Source organism: Stegostoma tigrinum, chromosome 21 (genome assembly GCF_030684315.1).
Source record: "Stegostoma tigrinum isolate sSteTig4 chromosome 21, sSteTig4.hap1, whole genome shotgun sequence".
Classification (NCBI taxonomy): Eukaryota; Metazoa; Chordata; class Chondrichthyes; order Orectolobiformes; family Stegostomatidae; genus Stegostoma; species Stegostoma tigrinum.
Window position 1 is genome coordinate 2,311,883 of NC_081374.1, and position 16,990 is coordinate 2,328,872.

The window sequence follows — 16,990 nt, forward strand, 5'->3', positions numbered from 1 at the left end:
GGGGGCACCATACTTAGGAAAAGAAGTCAGGCCTTAGAAAAAGTTAGGAGTTCTACTGATTTAAGTTATTTGTCCCTGGAATGCTACTATTTTAGCAAGGGCAAATGGTAACGCCCTTCACTACTTGCCCAAGAGAAGGTCATGGGGAGCCACCTTCTTAAACCACTGGAAGCCCTGCAGCAAAAAGATAGCAACAGTTCCATAAATCAGGGCATTTTAGGATTTTGACTCAGCAACACTGAAGAAATGGCGATGTATTTCCAATTCAGAATGGTGAGCGGCTTACAGGGAACTTGTAGGGGGGTGTTCCCAAATATCTGTGGCCTTTGTCCTTCCTGATAGAAATGTTCACGTTTTTCGAAAGTCCTCTTGAAAAAGGGATGTTCTGGGGATAAGGGACAATTGGGACTTGAGGAATTTCACTTCCAAGTAAAGAGTGGAAAAACTAGAGAACAAGGTGTAGAGCTGGATGAACACAGCAGGCCAAGCAGCATCAGAAGAGCAGGAAGGCTGACGTTTTGGGCCTAGACCCTTCTAGGCCCGAAACGTCAGCCTTCCTGCTCCTCTGATGCTGCTTGGCCTGCTGTGTTCATCCAGCTCTATACCTTGTTATCTCAGATTCTCCAGCATCTGCAGTTCCTGCTACCACTGGAAAAACTAGGATTGTTTTCCACAGAGCAGAGAAGATTACATGGTGGCTCAATAAAAGTGCACAAAATCAACAAGAATTGTGATCAACAGATAAAGAAAACTGTTTCCAATGGAGGAAACACAGTAACCATAGCATTACAAATGGAGGACAATTGGTAAAACAGCAGAGGGTGATGACAGAATGTCTCAATGCATTGAGTTGTAATGGTCTAAAATGCACTGTGTGAAGGGGCAGTGAAGCAAAGTACCTTTTGAAAGGGGAAGTGAATGAATCATTGAAGAGAAAACTAGCTGCCTTCCCCATGTCAGCCAGTTTACCTCCTGTTCCTCTTTTCTAAAGCTTCTTGACTGGTTAAATGCTTTTATCACTTACTTGAGTCCCATCTATTCGGCAGACTGGAGATTGAAGATGCTGCAGGCTTCAGTGTGGCCTACAGTTAAAACTGTGCACAGATTATTCAGAAGGATTCCAAATACAACTGTGACATTGTGAGGAGCAAGGCGATCCTATATCTGTTGACTGCTTTTCCATCTCTGAATTCAAACTGAAGTACCAGAGAACACAGGAAACCTGCACAAATGCACATTCCCTGTCATCTTACTGGCAGCCCCAGGCCCCACTTGCAGGGTTTCTGATGTAAAAATCAACCTGACAGCAGTCAACAGGTTCAATGTCGCAGCCACAGAAACCTCCCATTTTCACCTTTTCTCTTTTGGAGCAACTAACAAAGTCTGGGACACACAGTGAAGGAATGCAGTAGAGGCAGGTTCAATTGAGACATTCAATAGAACATTAAATGGTGATTTGGAATGAAATGGTGTGCAGGGAGATGGGGAAAAGGCAGGAAATTGGCACTGGGTAACAGAACCAGTCCAGGTCTCTACGTGCACAAAAACAATTCTGTGGTCCTGCAACAGGAGTTTGCCACGTCTGTAACCAGAAGAACTGAGTTCAAGGTGGGCAGAAGCCAGTTTACTAAATACTGGGACCCACAGGCGTCGCAGGATAATTAATGGGGACAAGAGCTTTTTGTTTATTCACGAGAGGTGCTGAGTCCAACTGTCTGCTTGGCCAAGGTCAGCTAAATCAATGCAGATAAAGGACCTGCCCAAAAGCTGACGCTCAGCATAACTCGGTGACAACAGCAAAATCAACATCAGCTCAACAAACCGCTGGGGAACCTTGGGAATTTTAACAATTTCAGGAGTTTTTCGAAAATCCAATTTTGAAATGTTATCAGGAGACTGTCCACCCCACCAAAACCTCACGGGCATTTCACTGAACTCAGCAGAGATTGTTTTAAAGATACAAGCTGTCAAGCCAAGGCATCACTCAGAAAAGGACAGCCTAAGTGTACCTGAGAGACGGCGGGGGGGAGAGAGAGAGAGAGACGGGGGGGACAAAGAGAAAGAGAGCACCCTGTCTGCGGTACTGCTCCCCTCCTTTGGAAGTGCTGGTTTGATGCTGGTTTGTAAACGAGGTTCCTGGGTCACAATACAAACAGGACAGGCAGAGGGAGAGGCTGTCACAATAAGTCACTGTAAAACACAGTCTGCAAAATGACATGGCAATATGAAAATCTTCAAACTCAGAGAATCCAGTTGAAAGAGAGAGGAACGTTTGACACATTCTTCAATTCAGTCAAAGCTCCAGGCAATTTTCCAAACCTTAGAAGGCTGAACCCTAACCAATAGTTTATACTGTATGAGTGTGTTTGTGTGTGTGTAAGTGTGTCTGCGAGAGTGAGTGTGTGCACGCGAGTGTGTGTGTGTGAGACAGAGAGTGTGCGTGTGCATGTCGGCGCATCAGTGTGTCTGCGAAGGTGTATGTGGGTGTGTCTGTGAGAGTATGTGTATGTATGTGTCCGAATGTGATAATGTGTCTGTGAGCATGAGTGTAAGTGCATCTGTGTGTCTGTGTGTGTGTGAGAGAGAGCGTGAGTGAGTGAGAGAGAGCGTGAGTGAGTGAGAGAGAGCGTGAGTGAGTGAGTGAGTGAGTGTCACAGAATATCAGCATCGTCTATGCTAATGCTGCTCCTTCGGCTGCTGGCTTTCGATGCCTCTGGTGACCCTGAGGAGAGTAAGGGGTCTCTCCCCATGGGAGAGATTGCATCGTCCATCATCAGCATCTCATCCAGCTGGTACTCCTTTTTGGCAGGAATGCTGAAGGAGAGGTCAGCAAATTGGTTCATGGGGTCAGTGAAACCCAGCGAGCTGTCACAGAAGTCGAGGGCCTGAGGAAAGTCCAGCTGGCTTTGAGGAGGTTGCAGATGTTGTGGCTGCTGGTGTTGAAACATGTCCATGATATTCTCGTTCGGTTTGAGGGAGGAGGAGCTGGTGAGGTCTGACGTGTTTAACCCTGAGGGTGAGACTGTGGATAGTCCATGGGCCTGTGCTTGCATCTCCAGTTCCTGTGTGGGATCAGGCAAACAAAATAGATAACATCACAATCATTTTTAATATTGCAATGTTCTCATCTCTGTAGAATGGCCTAGTGGTATTATCATTAGACTATTAATCCAGAAACTCAGCTAATGTTTTGAGGCCTAGGTTCAAATCCTGCCAAGCAGATGGTGGAATTTGAATTCAATAAAAAAAATTTGAAATTAAGAGTCAACTGATGACCATGAAACCACTGTCAAAAAACCCATCTGGCTCACTAACATCCTTCAGAGAAGGAAGTCTGCCATCCTTACCTGGCCTGGCCTACCTGTGACTCCAGACCCACAGCAATGTGGCTGACTCTGAACTAGCCTCTGGGCAATTAGGGATTGACAGCTGGGTTGTAAGTGCTGGCCCAGCCAGAGGTGGCCTCATCTCATGAATGAATACAAAAAATCTCTATATACCTTCAAGCCATCCTGAAGTGTTTAACAGCCAATGTAGCACCTATTGCTGGATGGCCTCTGCTGCATGTCGGAATTCTGGGGACATGGTAATATGCTGGTAATGTAGAGACTGTATCTTTTTGCTTTACTTTATTTTGATTGTGGACTGAATTTGGAAAATTTGGATTGTTTAACAACAAAGAACTGAGCAAGGATTGTGACATGCATGAAATGCAAGTTATGAAACTCATTGCAAAGTTGTGTTTACACTGTTCGAGTAATGAGTGAAACTTCAGCCCTCTGGATGAAGAGGTGACACCCACGCCCCCTCTCTTTCTCTGTCTCTCCAGTGAAAGCTCCCGAAGTTAAAGGGTTTATTCTGCTCACCCATTACTGCAAGTTGTTACTTTCAACTACCAAGTCAGAGACTTTATAATATGCAAACCAGTTGCCCTGTGCCTCCTGTACAGATGTGAAAGGACCCGAAAGAATAGATCAGAGAACGGGGCTCCTTGGGAAACATAAGGAATACTCTCATGGATCGCAAGGACAAATGTGATTCATTTGTTTCATAAATCTTTACCACACTCCACCAACACCCCAGCTGTTTTTAGGTCTGTGTTTCTCTCTGTGCACATGTGGGGACTTCTAAAAGAATTAGAGTTTTATGTCAACAGCTCACAGATATTTACCTGAACTGAGAATCAATTGATTTGTAACAGGTTGTTGTTCTTGTTAAGGACGGAAACCCGGCCCGTTTTTTTACGCTGATCTGAGTCTAGCAGTCTGGGACATTGGGGATTCCGCGTTAAGATAAAGTCTCAAATTTCTGTGACTTTTATGATTAGGCTTCACTCCCAGCATAGTCCACCAGTGAGGCTATGTCGAGTAATTGAGAGAGCCAAACAAATGTGCTGAAGCCATGGGTTCAAATGCCAACAATGGCAGGTATTGGAATTTGAATTAAATTTTAAAATGTGGATTCTGCAGCACTCCCTCAGCGCTGACCCTCTGACAGTGCCCACTCCCTCAGCGCTGACCCTCCGACAGTGCGGCGCTCCCTCAGCACTGACCCTCCGACAGTGCGGCGCTCCCTCAGCACTGATCCTCCGACAGTGCGGCGCTCCCTCAGCACTGACCCTCCGACAGTGCGGCGCTCCCTCAGCACTGACCCTCCGACAGTGCCCACTCCCTCAGCACTGACCCTCCGACAGTGCGGCGCTCCCTCAGCACTGACCCTCCGACAGTGCGGCGCTCCCTCAGCACTGACCCTCCGACAGTGCGGCGCTCCCTCAGCACTGACCCTCCGACAGTGCGGCGCTCCCTCAGCACTGACCCTCCGACAGTGCGGCGCTCCCTCAGCACTGACCCTCCGACAGTGCGGCGCTCCCTCAGCACTGACCCTCCGACAGTGCCCACTCCCTCAGCACTGACCCTCCGGCAGTGCGGCGCTCCCTCAGCACTGACCCTCCGACAGTGCCCACTCCCTCAGCACTGACCCTCCGACAGTGCGGCGCTCCCTCAGCACCGTCTTGGGGGTATCAGGTGTGATTACCAGCCCGAGTCCCAGGACTGGGATTTAAATGAACATCTCTCTGAGCTAGAGTAGATACTACCGCACACTGAACCTTAGCTGAGTGTCTGTGGCTTATTGTGAATGATAACCTGGGAGTTTGTCCAACAGCAGCCTTCTCTTACCTGAATGCGAAAGCGGAGGTGGCTGTTGGTTATCTCCAGCCTCTTCGATTGACCCTCCATCTCCCTGGTTCTTTGCTGCTCTTTCTGGAGCCTTTTGATGTACTCCACAGAGGCTTTCAATATCGTCCCCTTGTTCCAGCGAACGTCACTGCAAGTGCAAAGTTAAAAACTAAACATCTACTGTGTCACAGCTGTTTAACACGCCCTCAATGATCACCACGGAATAGTGTAGCTGTAAACGTAAAGGAGCATCAGCAGTTCCATAGTGTATGTCCCAGTAAGAGATAACCAGTTTTCCTTTGGTTCTGATCCAGATCCTACTACTTGACCTCATCAATATGGAGATCTCCAGGTATTCACTAATGTCCTGCAGGGAACTCCAGACCCTCAGCAATGAGATTGACTCTCAACCTCGCCCTTAAGTGGCCAATGCAACCACTCAGTTAAAGGGAAGTTAGGGATGGAGAACAAATATTGACACTGTCCGAGTACCCAGATCTCAGGAATAAATAAACAAACAAACAAACAAACAAACAAATAAACAAATAAACAAATAAACTCAAGGCTGTGAACACAACCAGATAACGGAACCAGAACATCATCACAGACTCTGTAACTGGGGGCAGTGGGGAGAGGTTGAAGAGAGCACAAACTGAATTTTAAAATGATGAGCGTGTGGATTGAATGTGACAAAGCTCTCTCTACTCCACAGGATAGCATACATCATCAGAAAGCTGGATATTAGTGCTCACACTTACTCTGAAGCCCCAGCTCGCTCTCTCTGTGGCACCTCTCTTTACCCCTCTGTTCTGGTCAAATTCTCTGTTCCCCTGACGTCCTGGATGAGCACAAACTTACTCTGATTAAATATTGCAAACACTATTTTGTACCGAGATAACAAGGTGTAGTGCTGGATGAACACAGCAGGCCAAGCAGCATCAGAGGAGCAGGAAAGCTGATGTTTCAGGTCGGGACCCTTCTTAAGCTTTCTTGCTCCTCTGATGCTGTGTTCATCCAGCTCCACACTTTGTTATCACAGTTTCTCCAGCATCGGCAGTTCCTACTATCTCTAACATATTTTGGATCCTGCTTGAAATGCTGGTCCCTGGTTTTCAATCCATCCTGGGATGATGCCAAATTGTTTGAAACTGTGGTGTCATACTTGAGTTGTAAGGATCACATTTTCACTTCAGAAACGTGGCCCATTAATTGCACTTCAGCCCGTTGTAAGTTTTTCTTTTATTTTCTTCACTGGATGTGGGCATTGCTGTCTAGGCCAGCATTTATTGACCATCCCCAATTGCCCAGAGGGCACTGCTGTGGGTTTGGAGTCACCTGTAGGCCAAGGACAGCAGTTTCTTTCCCTAAAGGGGAACCAGGTGGGATTTTGCTAACAACCGATAATGTCAATCCTTCAATTTTTGATTCTAGATTTTTACTTATTGAATACAATAAATGGTATGATTCGAACCCATGCCCTCAGGACATTCCAGAGGTCTCTGGAATGATGGTCTAGTGATAGTACCACTAGGCCATCATGCTCCTCTCCTATTCAGCTCACACAAAACCTGTTGCCCATATTTTAAAATCACTAAGTCCCATCTCTTCAATGCAATGCTCGGCAACCTCTACTACATAGAACAGTACAGCACAGTACAGGCCCTTCAGCCCACAATTTTGTGTCGAATTTCGTGCCTAATCCCAAGTCTACCTAACCTCCATCCCTACCTTATACTATCATCCATATGCCTATCTAACAGCCGTTTAAATGCCCCTAATGTGGCCAACTCTACTGCTCTCTCCGGCAATGCATTCCACGACCCTACCACTCTCTGAGTAAAGAACCTACCTCTGATGCCTCCCCTGTACCTACCTCCTTTCACTTTGTATGTCCCTCGTGATAGCTACCTCCACCCCAGGAAAAAGTCTCTGGCTCTCTATCTATATCTATATCTCTGATCATTTTGTACACCTCTATCAAGTCACCTCTCATCCTATGTCATTGTAAAGAGAAAAGTCCTAGCTCTCTCAACCTTTCCTCATAAGACCTTCCCTCCATTCCAGGCAACATCCTGGTAAATCTACTCTGCACCTTTTCCAATGCTTTCACATCTTTCCTGTAATGAGGTGACCAGAACTGGACACAATACTCCAGATGTGGCCGATCCAGGATTTGGTATAGCTGGAGCATAACTTGACAGCTCTTGAACTTCTTAACAACTCTATCCACCTGGGTGGCAGCTACTGGTTCCCAATAAAGCGAGGCTGATCTGACATGTTTCCTCCTCGTTTCCAAATCCCTCCATGAGCTGACCACTGAAAATGAATGACAGAAGGTTTGTCTACTCACAGGTCGTTGGATTTGGGAATAAGCATTCCCAACTCTTTTATTCGATCATTGATGTTAAACCTTCGCCTGCGTTCAACTTGGAAGAAAATTGAAACCAAAATGAGAAGAGAAAACAAAATAACAATGCAGATTATTTTCAATAACATGTCTCTTGGTCAAACTGGCTCTCTATCCCTGGAGCTCAGGTGAGAGAGCTCAGAGGCAGTGGACAGATAAAGAGGTGAACAATGTGTTTCCATACAGCCACTATGACCCACCCAGGAGTGTGCAGGAACAGCGATCCCCTCTGGTCATGAGGAAATGCTGACCTCTAGCTAAATGCCTCCTTCTGCTCTCACTAATAATCCTGTTAATGCACAGGGCCTCACCTGAACCTGGCCTGGGTTCTGGGAATGACCCAATGCTTGGTGGAGGTCGAGGGGTGCTGGGAATTTGGCTGCAGGAGACAGGAACGAAGGCGAGTGGCTTGAAGGGGGAGGTGTTTCTATAAAGACAGCACCAAAAAAAAAGGATGAAGGGTCTAGGCCCGAAACATCAGCTTTTGTGCTTCTGAGATGCTGCTTGGCCTGCTGTGTTCATCCAGCTTCACACTTTATTATCTTGGATTCTCCAGCATCTGCAGTTCCCATCATCTCTGATACAAGCATAAAGAGGGTTGTGGTCAGTAGGGCCAAGGAGTTAAGGCTGAGGAATGGATTGTCTTACATCCCAACAGCCCGAATCATCCTAAAAACTAAAGTGAGTAATACTCACCTCAGCTTGTTCTGCACATCCCCTCTGTCTGTTCCCCCAGCTTCCTATCATAGTCTGGCTCCCTGAGAAATTATACCAGCTAGTTGCAAGTATCACAGTCAAGGCCCAGCCTGCTTTCAATGGAAGCCTTGGTTGGCCATGAATATGATGACCACAAAACATCCGGAGGGAGCAGGTTTAAGAACACCGCAAGTGACCACAGTCAAAATGAACTCTTTCCACACACACCAATTCCATCAGCTGCAGGTTAAAATTAACCTCACAGATTCCGGCTGGCTCCCCAGGACTGACGCAAAAGGGAAGGGAGGAGTTGAAGGTACATTACTCACTCAGGTTGTGATTATCTTTCTTCTGTCGCTCTTTAGCCAAGGCACGTGCTTCTGCATCTAGCCAAAGACAGACAACCGATCACAATAATGCCACATCTGCTACTTCTACGTGATAGCACAGCTCTTCAGACCAGTCTCAATCCGTATCGTTCGTGATCTCTGGGTCAAACTGTTCTGGAATGATGTACTCAGCCAATGCCTCTCATAAGGAAGCAATGCATTGGAGGTGGTCCACAGGAGGTTTACTCGCTTGATTTCTGGAACGAGTGAGTTGTCTAATGAGGAAAGGTTGTACAGACCTGGGCTTGTTCCCCCTGGAGTTTAGTTTAGAACAGTGAGGGGGGGGTGCGCAAAAGACTTGATTGAAATGGATCTGATCCCAAGAGTCCTTGACAAGGTAGACATGGGAACGAGGTTTCCTCTTACGGGGGAGTCCACATCTGGGGCTGGGTGACACTGAATTAAAAACTTTGCCGGGGGCAGAGATGAGAAGAGTTTTTTGCCCAGAAGGTTGTGGAAGTTATCAGGGAGAAATATGACAAATGTTTGACAAATTTGATTGAAAATATTTTTGAGGAGGTAACCAAAAGTGTTGATGAGGGGAATGCACTTGTTGTGATCTTGGACTTGGATACAGACCTTAGCAAGGCTTTTGTTAAGGACCCTAATGGCCGACTGGTCCAGGAAATAAAAATCCATAGAATCCAAGATGAAGTGGTGCATTGGATTGAAAACTGGTTGAGAGGCAGGAAGCAGAGAGTGATCGCAGCAAGATGTTTCTGTGACTGGAAGTCTGGTTTCCATTGGAGTTTCATAGGGTTCGGTGCTGGGGTCCCACCTGTGTGTTGTATACATTAATGATTTGGATTTAAATGCAAAGGCTGTGATTGAGAAGTTTGCAGTTTCACAAAAACTGGTTGGATGTTAAAATATCCATAAACTGCAGGAGGGTATAACTATTTTGTTGGGCAGAGCAGTGACAAATTGAGATTCAACTGGGAAAAGTAAGGGGCAGTGAACTTGGGGAGGTCTAACAAAGCAAGGGGTTAATCTACAAATAGGACCCCAGAAAGTACTAAAGATCAAACGGACTGTGGTGTGCATATCCACAGATCCCCAAAAGCAGCAGCACAGGTAGATACGATGGCTGAGAAGACAAGTGGTATATCAGCCAAGGCGTTGCATACAAGACCAGGGAGGTTATGTCGGAACTGTATAAAATGCTGACTAGGCCAATGTGGAGTACTGTACGCAGTTCTGGTCACTAGGACATTGTAAGGACGTGATTGCCCTAGAGAGGGGTACACAGGAGATGAACATGGATGCTGCCTGCGCTGTCAGCTCTGAGCTATGAGGAAAGATTGGACTGGCTGGAGTAGTGAACATAGAGAGGAGACCTGATGGAGGTGGATAAGATTATGAAGTGGACATGAAGACAATGTTTCCATTAGCAGAAAAGTCAATAAGCATGGGGTATAGATTGAAGGTAAGAGGTGGAGGCTAAGAGGAGTGATGAAGAGGATGTTTCTCACCTAGAGGACAGTTGGAGTCTGAAACTCTCTGCCTGAAAGATGGCTGAGTCACAGACTAACATTGAAATAATATTTAAATACTAACTTGTATTGCCAAAGCCTCCAGGGTTACGGGCCAAGGCTGGAAAATGCGAATAGTTCAGCCACATCTATGGTAATAGGCAGGGACATGATGGGATGAATGGCCTCCTTCTGTGCTGTAAGTATCTTTGAGTGAGTAAGCTTTGGGACCGTCTGCCTCAGATGGAGTGAAAGTGAGGTCATTAAATATTTTTAAGGCAGAGGCAGATAGTTTCTTATTCAGCAGGTAAGAATGTGGAATTCCAAACGGCCACAATCTTAACAAACTGACAAAACTGATGGACTGAATGGCCTGCCTCATCATCACATGTTCCTGAGTGTGTATGCAAAGGGGAAGGAAGGTCTGTCGGGAGAATACTTTCTGTTCCTCTGTCCCTGATGGGTGCTGCCACATGCTCAGATGATCTAAATCAAGTGATTTTCAAACTTCTGTGCCTGCCTACTGCTATGACCTCCATGGCACAGAATGCAGGAAAACTGAGTCAGGGAAATCCCCTCATGGAGTTCCAACTTGTATTTACTTCACGCTGCTCACTCAGTAGGACAGATGGAATACAAGGAATTGAGAAGTGGAGGTCATTTTTGCAGAAGGACAAAGAGTGTAAGTTTGAAGGGAGAGGTTAGGAGGATTCTGAAGAAGATGTGAGGCTAGCTGGTTTTGGGAGATTTACAGAAGTCATGGACTTAGTGACTGAAAAATTCACACCTGGCTCAGTGGCAGCAAAACAATAAGGCACTGCTTTTCATCGTTTACCAATAATATCAATTGGAGACTAGCTGAAAATGGTGCTGGACAAACTCGTGACCTCCAACTGTCTATGCATCTCCAAAATTCTTATAATTAATAAAGAAACAAACAAACCTTTAAAAAAAAAAAATTGTCCTGCCCCTCTGAGATTTTTTTTCTTCCCTGGTCTGATTCAAAGCAGCATCTGGGAGACATATCAATAATTCCAGGAGATATGAGGGACCTTCACACGTCCGTCACAAGCAGAAACCCATGAATGTGTTGACAAGATTCACCTAGTCATGCAACTGGGAAACATGGTCCAGTCGAGTCTCCCTTTGCTCTCTAACCCCATAAGCTTTCCTTTGGCCACCGTAACTTCATGTACCCAAGCTGAGAGACAACTGGCATTTAGAGATCATTTTGGGTCCTTAAACTCAAAGGTACACATGCGCTTGTTAGGCTGGGTCTAGGATTCAGCATGTTATCCTGAAGGGTACTGCAATAAGAAAGTTCTTCTTGGAATGAGTGATGCCATTAGAGGTCAGCAAGAATGTAAAGTGCGGAGTTTCTTTCTGGGAGGGGGCCACCAACCAGAATGCACGTTACTTTCTAAACCGTGGGAAAATAGACTCAAATAATCTCCTAAAGTTTGCAGCCAGGCGAGTGCAGAGTGGGCAGGTGTGGTCAGGGGAGTATGGCGCAGGCGGGTAAAGCCAGGGGAGTACGGAACGGGAGGGGGCGGCCAGGGGGAATAGAGGGGACAGGCAGCAAAGGTTGCACAACATTGGACAGTGGATTCTGTAGGAAACGGTTGAGTTTTGTTAGACAGCAGGCCCACTTAAAGAAAAAAACAAAATAACTTGCAACTCTATCGCCCCTTCCACACCGTCATGGCCCAATAAAACTGAGCAAATATTTGTGGAATGTATTTTTTCATTCATTCAAGCACTGTGGAAGTCTCTGGCTAGACTAGCTCTTATTGCCCATCCCTACTTGTCCTAAGGAAGGCAGCAATAAGATGCTTTCTTCAGCCATTTCAGTCCACGTTAATGACCAGATAATCGGTATGTATGATGGTAACTGAGGAATAAACATTGGCCAGGACAGAGGGGAGAGCTTCCCTGAGTGGGATTTAACCCCATATCATTCTCACTAACCTGAGAGCAAGAAGCAAGAATATGTATTGAGGGCAAAGTCAGAAATTAACTGCAGATGGCGAGTGTAAACCGAGTGATAAGAGTGAGAGCAAGAGCAGGAGATGTGTGAGGTTTTAATAAATTATTTCACACTGGATTCATAGCTGGGATATTTCTGGTCACTTGTCAAAGGCCAAGCAGAAGCTTTGGTCAAAAATCCAAAGAAGCCACATCAACAAACTCCAGAAACATGTGGTAAGATTAGGGATAGGATTGAGCACAGACATGTCGACCCTGAGTTCACTACCTCCAGTGAAAGGACTGCTCAATCCTGCATCCGTAGCACCGAGGGCGAGAGCTGGGCATAGCGCAAGCCAATCCTGTCTCTTGCTGAACCATTCTGGGAGAGCCAGCAAACAGGGGTGCCAGCCAATCCACAGGGGTGCAGTGTTGCTTAGTATTCAACAGAGAGAGAAGTTAGATGGTAGAAGGAGTGTATGAGGAATTCACCGCACTGGGGGAGCAGAGTTTAAATTAACTTCAGCAAAAAGGGAAGGAAGACTTCGGGTGAACACAGCCTACTTACAGCACTAAGCTAATCTCCCAAAAATGCATTTAATTATATCACCTGCAACAGTAGATGTTATAGAAGGGTGTAAGGATCTGAAAGAGTTAACATTGGGGATTGCCTTAAGCTCCACCTATGATGGTGATATCAGATGGACCTGCGAGCAGAGCAGTGAGACGTACCATCCAGATCCTTCTCATGGTCTCAGTAACAGCGTCTGTCACATCAGTGTAACCTGTAACTAGTCGTTAACATGCAATATACCACAGATTGTAACTGCCAGAGACCCTTCCAGTTAGAATGGCAAGTTGATTTCTTTGACCATACTGGCGCGAGCAGGTTGTGAGGCTTCCTGCAGGTAGGGAGGGTGGTGTCAGCAACCCCCCATAGAGATTATTGCAGGGATTATAGTTCTTCTCAAAGCCACTCACCATCCTGACTTGGAAATATATCACCGTCCCTCAGTGTCTCTGGGTCAACATCCTGGAATTCACTCTCTAACAGCTTTGTCGGTCAACCTACAGCATATGGACTGCACTGATTCAAAAAGGCAGCTCACCAGCACCTTCTCAAGCGGCAACTAGGGATGGGTAAGAAATGCTGGGCCATCCAACAATACCCACATTCAATGATTGAATAAACTTCCAAAAAGAAGTTAGCCAAGTTATTAGTGGGCATACTTTGTAGTGCTTTAGGGAATAAGCAAAGTGAAAATAATTTAACAGAACTTTCGAAGAGACAGCCCAGGCTGGGTGGCTTCTTCTATGGTTTTATGATCAGGAACAAGGAGAACCTTTGGTCCCAATCTTGTAGTAATGCACTCACAGTGGTCCCATTCATTGCAGTCAGTCAATGTAAGAAACTGACATACTTAGCAGAGGTTGGAGAAATTGTGCTCGATTTATTTGGCAATAATAAATTTGAACTGCTGCAATTAATGTTTCTTCAATTTGAATCCAGTTGAACACGGGAGAAAGCTGAACAAGTGATGAGACGGAAGAGTTCCATCACCAATCGAGATCTTCCTGCCCAGGGAGGTGATTTGGGAGAGAAGGTGAGGAAGGGAATGGGTGGGATTGATGGATAATTGCAATCAAGTTAGGATTAAAGAGTGCAGGCTTTAGCCTCAAAGTGTTAAAACAATTAACAGAGAAAATTGCAACATCTGCGTAAGTGATTACTAGTAACGGCAGCATTTAATGTCAATTCCAACTTGACCACATAGGCCAGACCAGGTGAATATAATAGATTTTCTTCCACAAAGATAATGAGTGAATAATGAGGTGGGATTTTCTTAAAACAAAAACCAGTAGCTTCACGACAACAGGTTCTAATGTGAACTCTTCACTCTGGAGCAGCAGGAACACATATTTCAACCCTGGGCTGTTTCTCTATAATATTGTACTGGGAAAGGCTCAGATGCCCAGTGTTCCATCAAACACTCCCAGGACAGGGGCAGCCCTCGGTTAGGTACAGGGTGAGCTTCCTCTACACTGTCCCCGTCAAACGTCCCCAAGACACACGACGAGATTAGATACAGAGTAAAGCTCACTCTACGCTGTGTTGCAATAGTACAGTTTACCTGACATTTCCCGTTTGATGGTGATATTGGCCGGACATGAAGTACTTGTGGGTGCCGCAATGCCATGGTTCGAGTAAACCTCCAAATGACTAGTGGAAAGTGGCAACTGGAGGAAGAGAAATAGAACAAGATGTATCAGTAATTTGACAGCAACTTTGAAGTTTTAGCAACATTATGTGGATCCTGTCCAGCGTAAATGTAGAATATTGTTGTTACAATTTAATTACCAGCCTCATTGGTCAATTTCCTGGGATCATCTTCTGTAACCCACTGTCTAATGCTGTCCGATAATATTCCTGACAAGCAGCTCAGTATGTTTTACTGCATTAAGGCACCACACAAATGCAAAGTGTTGTCACTGTTGAAAGGAATGAAAGGTTTCACCTCCACCTTACTTTGGCCTTGCGACTCCCCAACCCCTGACCCAATCCAAACCCAAACCCAACTGCGACTCCCCTTGCCCCATTGTTCAATGGGACGTGTAACAAGTAACATCAGTAAAATGAACGAGGCCTTCAGGAAGGCAGAGAGAGGAGAGTCCCCACTCTCCTCCAGGGCCAGACCGAGTCAATTTCTGCTCTTTTCAGTTTGGGTGCAACTTTTAGCCTCTTGTTGGCAGGCACCTCATGAACTATGGGCAAGGGTTGTGTAGAATCTGACAGAACTGTTTGTGTCACTTTCACATCACTCAGAGCCAAGCTCACTCTCAGAGGGCCAGCTGTGCCTTGATGGGTAACACTCAGGACTCACTCAGAAGCTATGGGCTCAAGGTCCACTCCGGAGAGTTGAGCTCAGGACTTCGGCTGACACATTGGTATAATACTGACCCACTGCCGTACTGCTGGAGGTGCCTCAACAAATTCCATGTTAAATCAAGGTCTCCTACGGTCTCATAAGCCGCAGAGCTGGGCTGAGAGGTGGCAAATGGTGTTTAATGCGGAAAAGTGTGAGGTGATTCACTTTGGAAGGAGTAACAGGAATACAGAGTACTGGGCTAATGGTAAGATTCTTGGTAGTGTAGATGAGCAGAGAGATCTCGGCGTCCATGTGCATAGATCTCTGAAAGTTGCCGCCCAGGTTGATAGGGCTGTTAGGAAGGTGTACAGTGAGTTAGGTTTTATTGGTAGAGGGATTGAGTTTCGGAGCCATGAGGTCATATTGCAGCTGTACAAAACTCTGGTGTGGCCACACTTGGAGTATTGCGTACAGTTCTGGTCACCGCGTTATGGGAAGGATGTGGAAGCATTAGAAAGGGTGCACAGGAGATTTACCAGCATGTTGCCTGGTATGGGCGGAAGGTCTTATGAGGAAAGGCTGAGGGACTTGAGGCTATTTTCGTTAGAGAGAAGAAGGTTAAGAGGTGACTTAATAGAGACATACAAGATGATCAGAGGATTAGACAGGGTGAACAGTGAGAGCCTTTTCCCTCGGATGGTAATGGCTAGGTCAAGGGGACGTAGCTTTAAATTGAGGGCTGATAGATATAAGACAGATGTCAGAGGTAGGTTCTTTGCTCAGAGAGCGGTAAGGGCGTGGAATGCCCTGCCTGCAACAGTAGTAGACTCACCAACCTTAAGGGCATTTAAATGGTCATTGGATAAACATACGGGTGATAATGGAATAGTGTAGGTTACACGGGCTTCAGTTTGTTGCACCGACCTGTGAAACCATCAAGGGGTGAAGGGCCTGTACTGCGCTGTAATGTTCTATGTTCTGTGAATTGTATGCAAACTAGTATCTGCGTCAGCACCACATCAATTCAGCAATTTTGAACTGATTTCCATTTCATAGAATCCCCACATTTGGGAACCAGCCATTCAGCCCAACAAGTCTGTGCAAACCTTCTGAATAGCATCCCACCTAAACCCATCCTCCGGCCCTATCCCTGCAATTCCCAAGGCCTACCCACCCAACCGTAATTTAGCACAGCCAACCCACCTACCCTGGACATCTTTGGACTGTGGGAAAAAACCAGAGCACCAAGAGGAAACCCACACAGACACAGTGAGAACATGCAAACTCCACGCAGACAGTCCCGAGGATGGAATCGAACTTGCGTTCTGGGTGAGGGAGCAGTCTAACCACTGAGCCACCGTGCCATCCCTGTATCCTATCCAAAGATCAGAGGTATTCGCCACAATGTCTTAGTCAATGCTTATCCCTCACCTTCTGTTAATGTGCTAATAGCTACTCTTGGTCACACTGCCACTTGTAGATGCTCCCAAACTAACCCAGCCACAGGGACCAGGATTACCTCATTATGTTCTCACAGACCTGCGCCCAGCACTGGCTTCCATTAGCCTCCCCACCAGCCTTCAGGGTATTACAGGGAGAAAAAAGTGTTCTGTTTCCACTTGTTTGTTAGGAGCTTCACTTGATGAAGGAGCAGCACGTCGAAAGTTTGGGATTTCAAATAAACCTGGTGTCGTGTGACTTCAACTTTGTCCAACTCAGTCCAACATTAGCACCTCAACATTTTTATTAGCAAGGACTCAGCTCATCAAATGCTCAAAAAGAGAAAGGTAGCATCTGACTAATGGAGGTTCTTAAAATTATCTAATGCTTTGACAAAATCAACATTGAAGTAGATGCTTCCACTTTTGACAGACCAGGACAGAGCACCACAAACATGGGACAATCACAAACAGGCAGTTCAGGAAAAACCTCTTTACTCAGAAAGACTGAGAATGTGGATCCAATCCCACATGGAGTTGTTGAGGTGAATGATGTGTTTGCATTTAGTGGGAAGTTA

The 16,990-nt window shown here is 46.0% G+C and overlaps 1 protein-coding gene across 5 annotated transcripts in view; it reads right to left on the reverse strand.

The window, feature by feature from the left end:
- Window positions 1-598: 598 nt before the first annotated feature.
- The window catches only part of tfeb (transcription factor EB), a 124,445-nt gene continuing 108,053 nt past the window's right edge, over window positions 599-16,990 (reverse strand). For 4 of the 5 annotated variants that reach the window (XM_048553490.2, XM_048553492.2, XM_048553491.2 and 1 more), the window contains 5 exons: window positions 14,239-14,344; window positions 8,610-8,666; window positions 7,528-7,603; window positions 5,178-5,325; window positions 599-3,062 (listed from right to left, as the gene is read on the reverse strand). In XM_048553490.2, the coding sequence (XP_048409447.1) occupies window positions 2,652-3,062; window positions 5,178-5,325; window positions 7,528-7,603; window positions 8,610-8,666; window positions 14,239-14,344 (798 nt within the window). In that variant the 3' untranslated portion in view covers window positions 599-2,651. The remainder of the gene's footprint in view (window positions 3,063-5,177; window positions 5,326-7,527; window positions 7,604-8,609; window positions 8,667-14,238; window positions 14,345-16,990) is intronic. The other variant, XM_048553493.2, reaches the window with a different exon arrangement.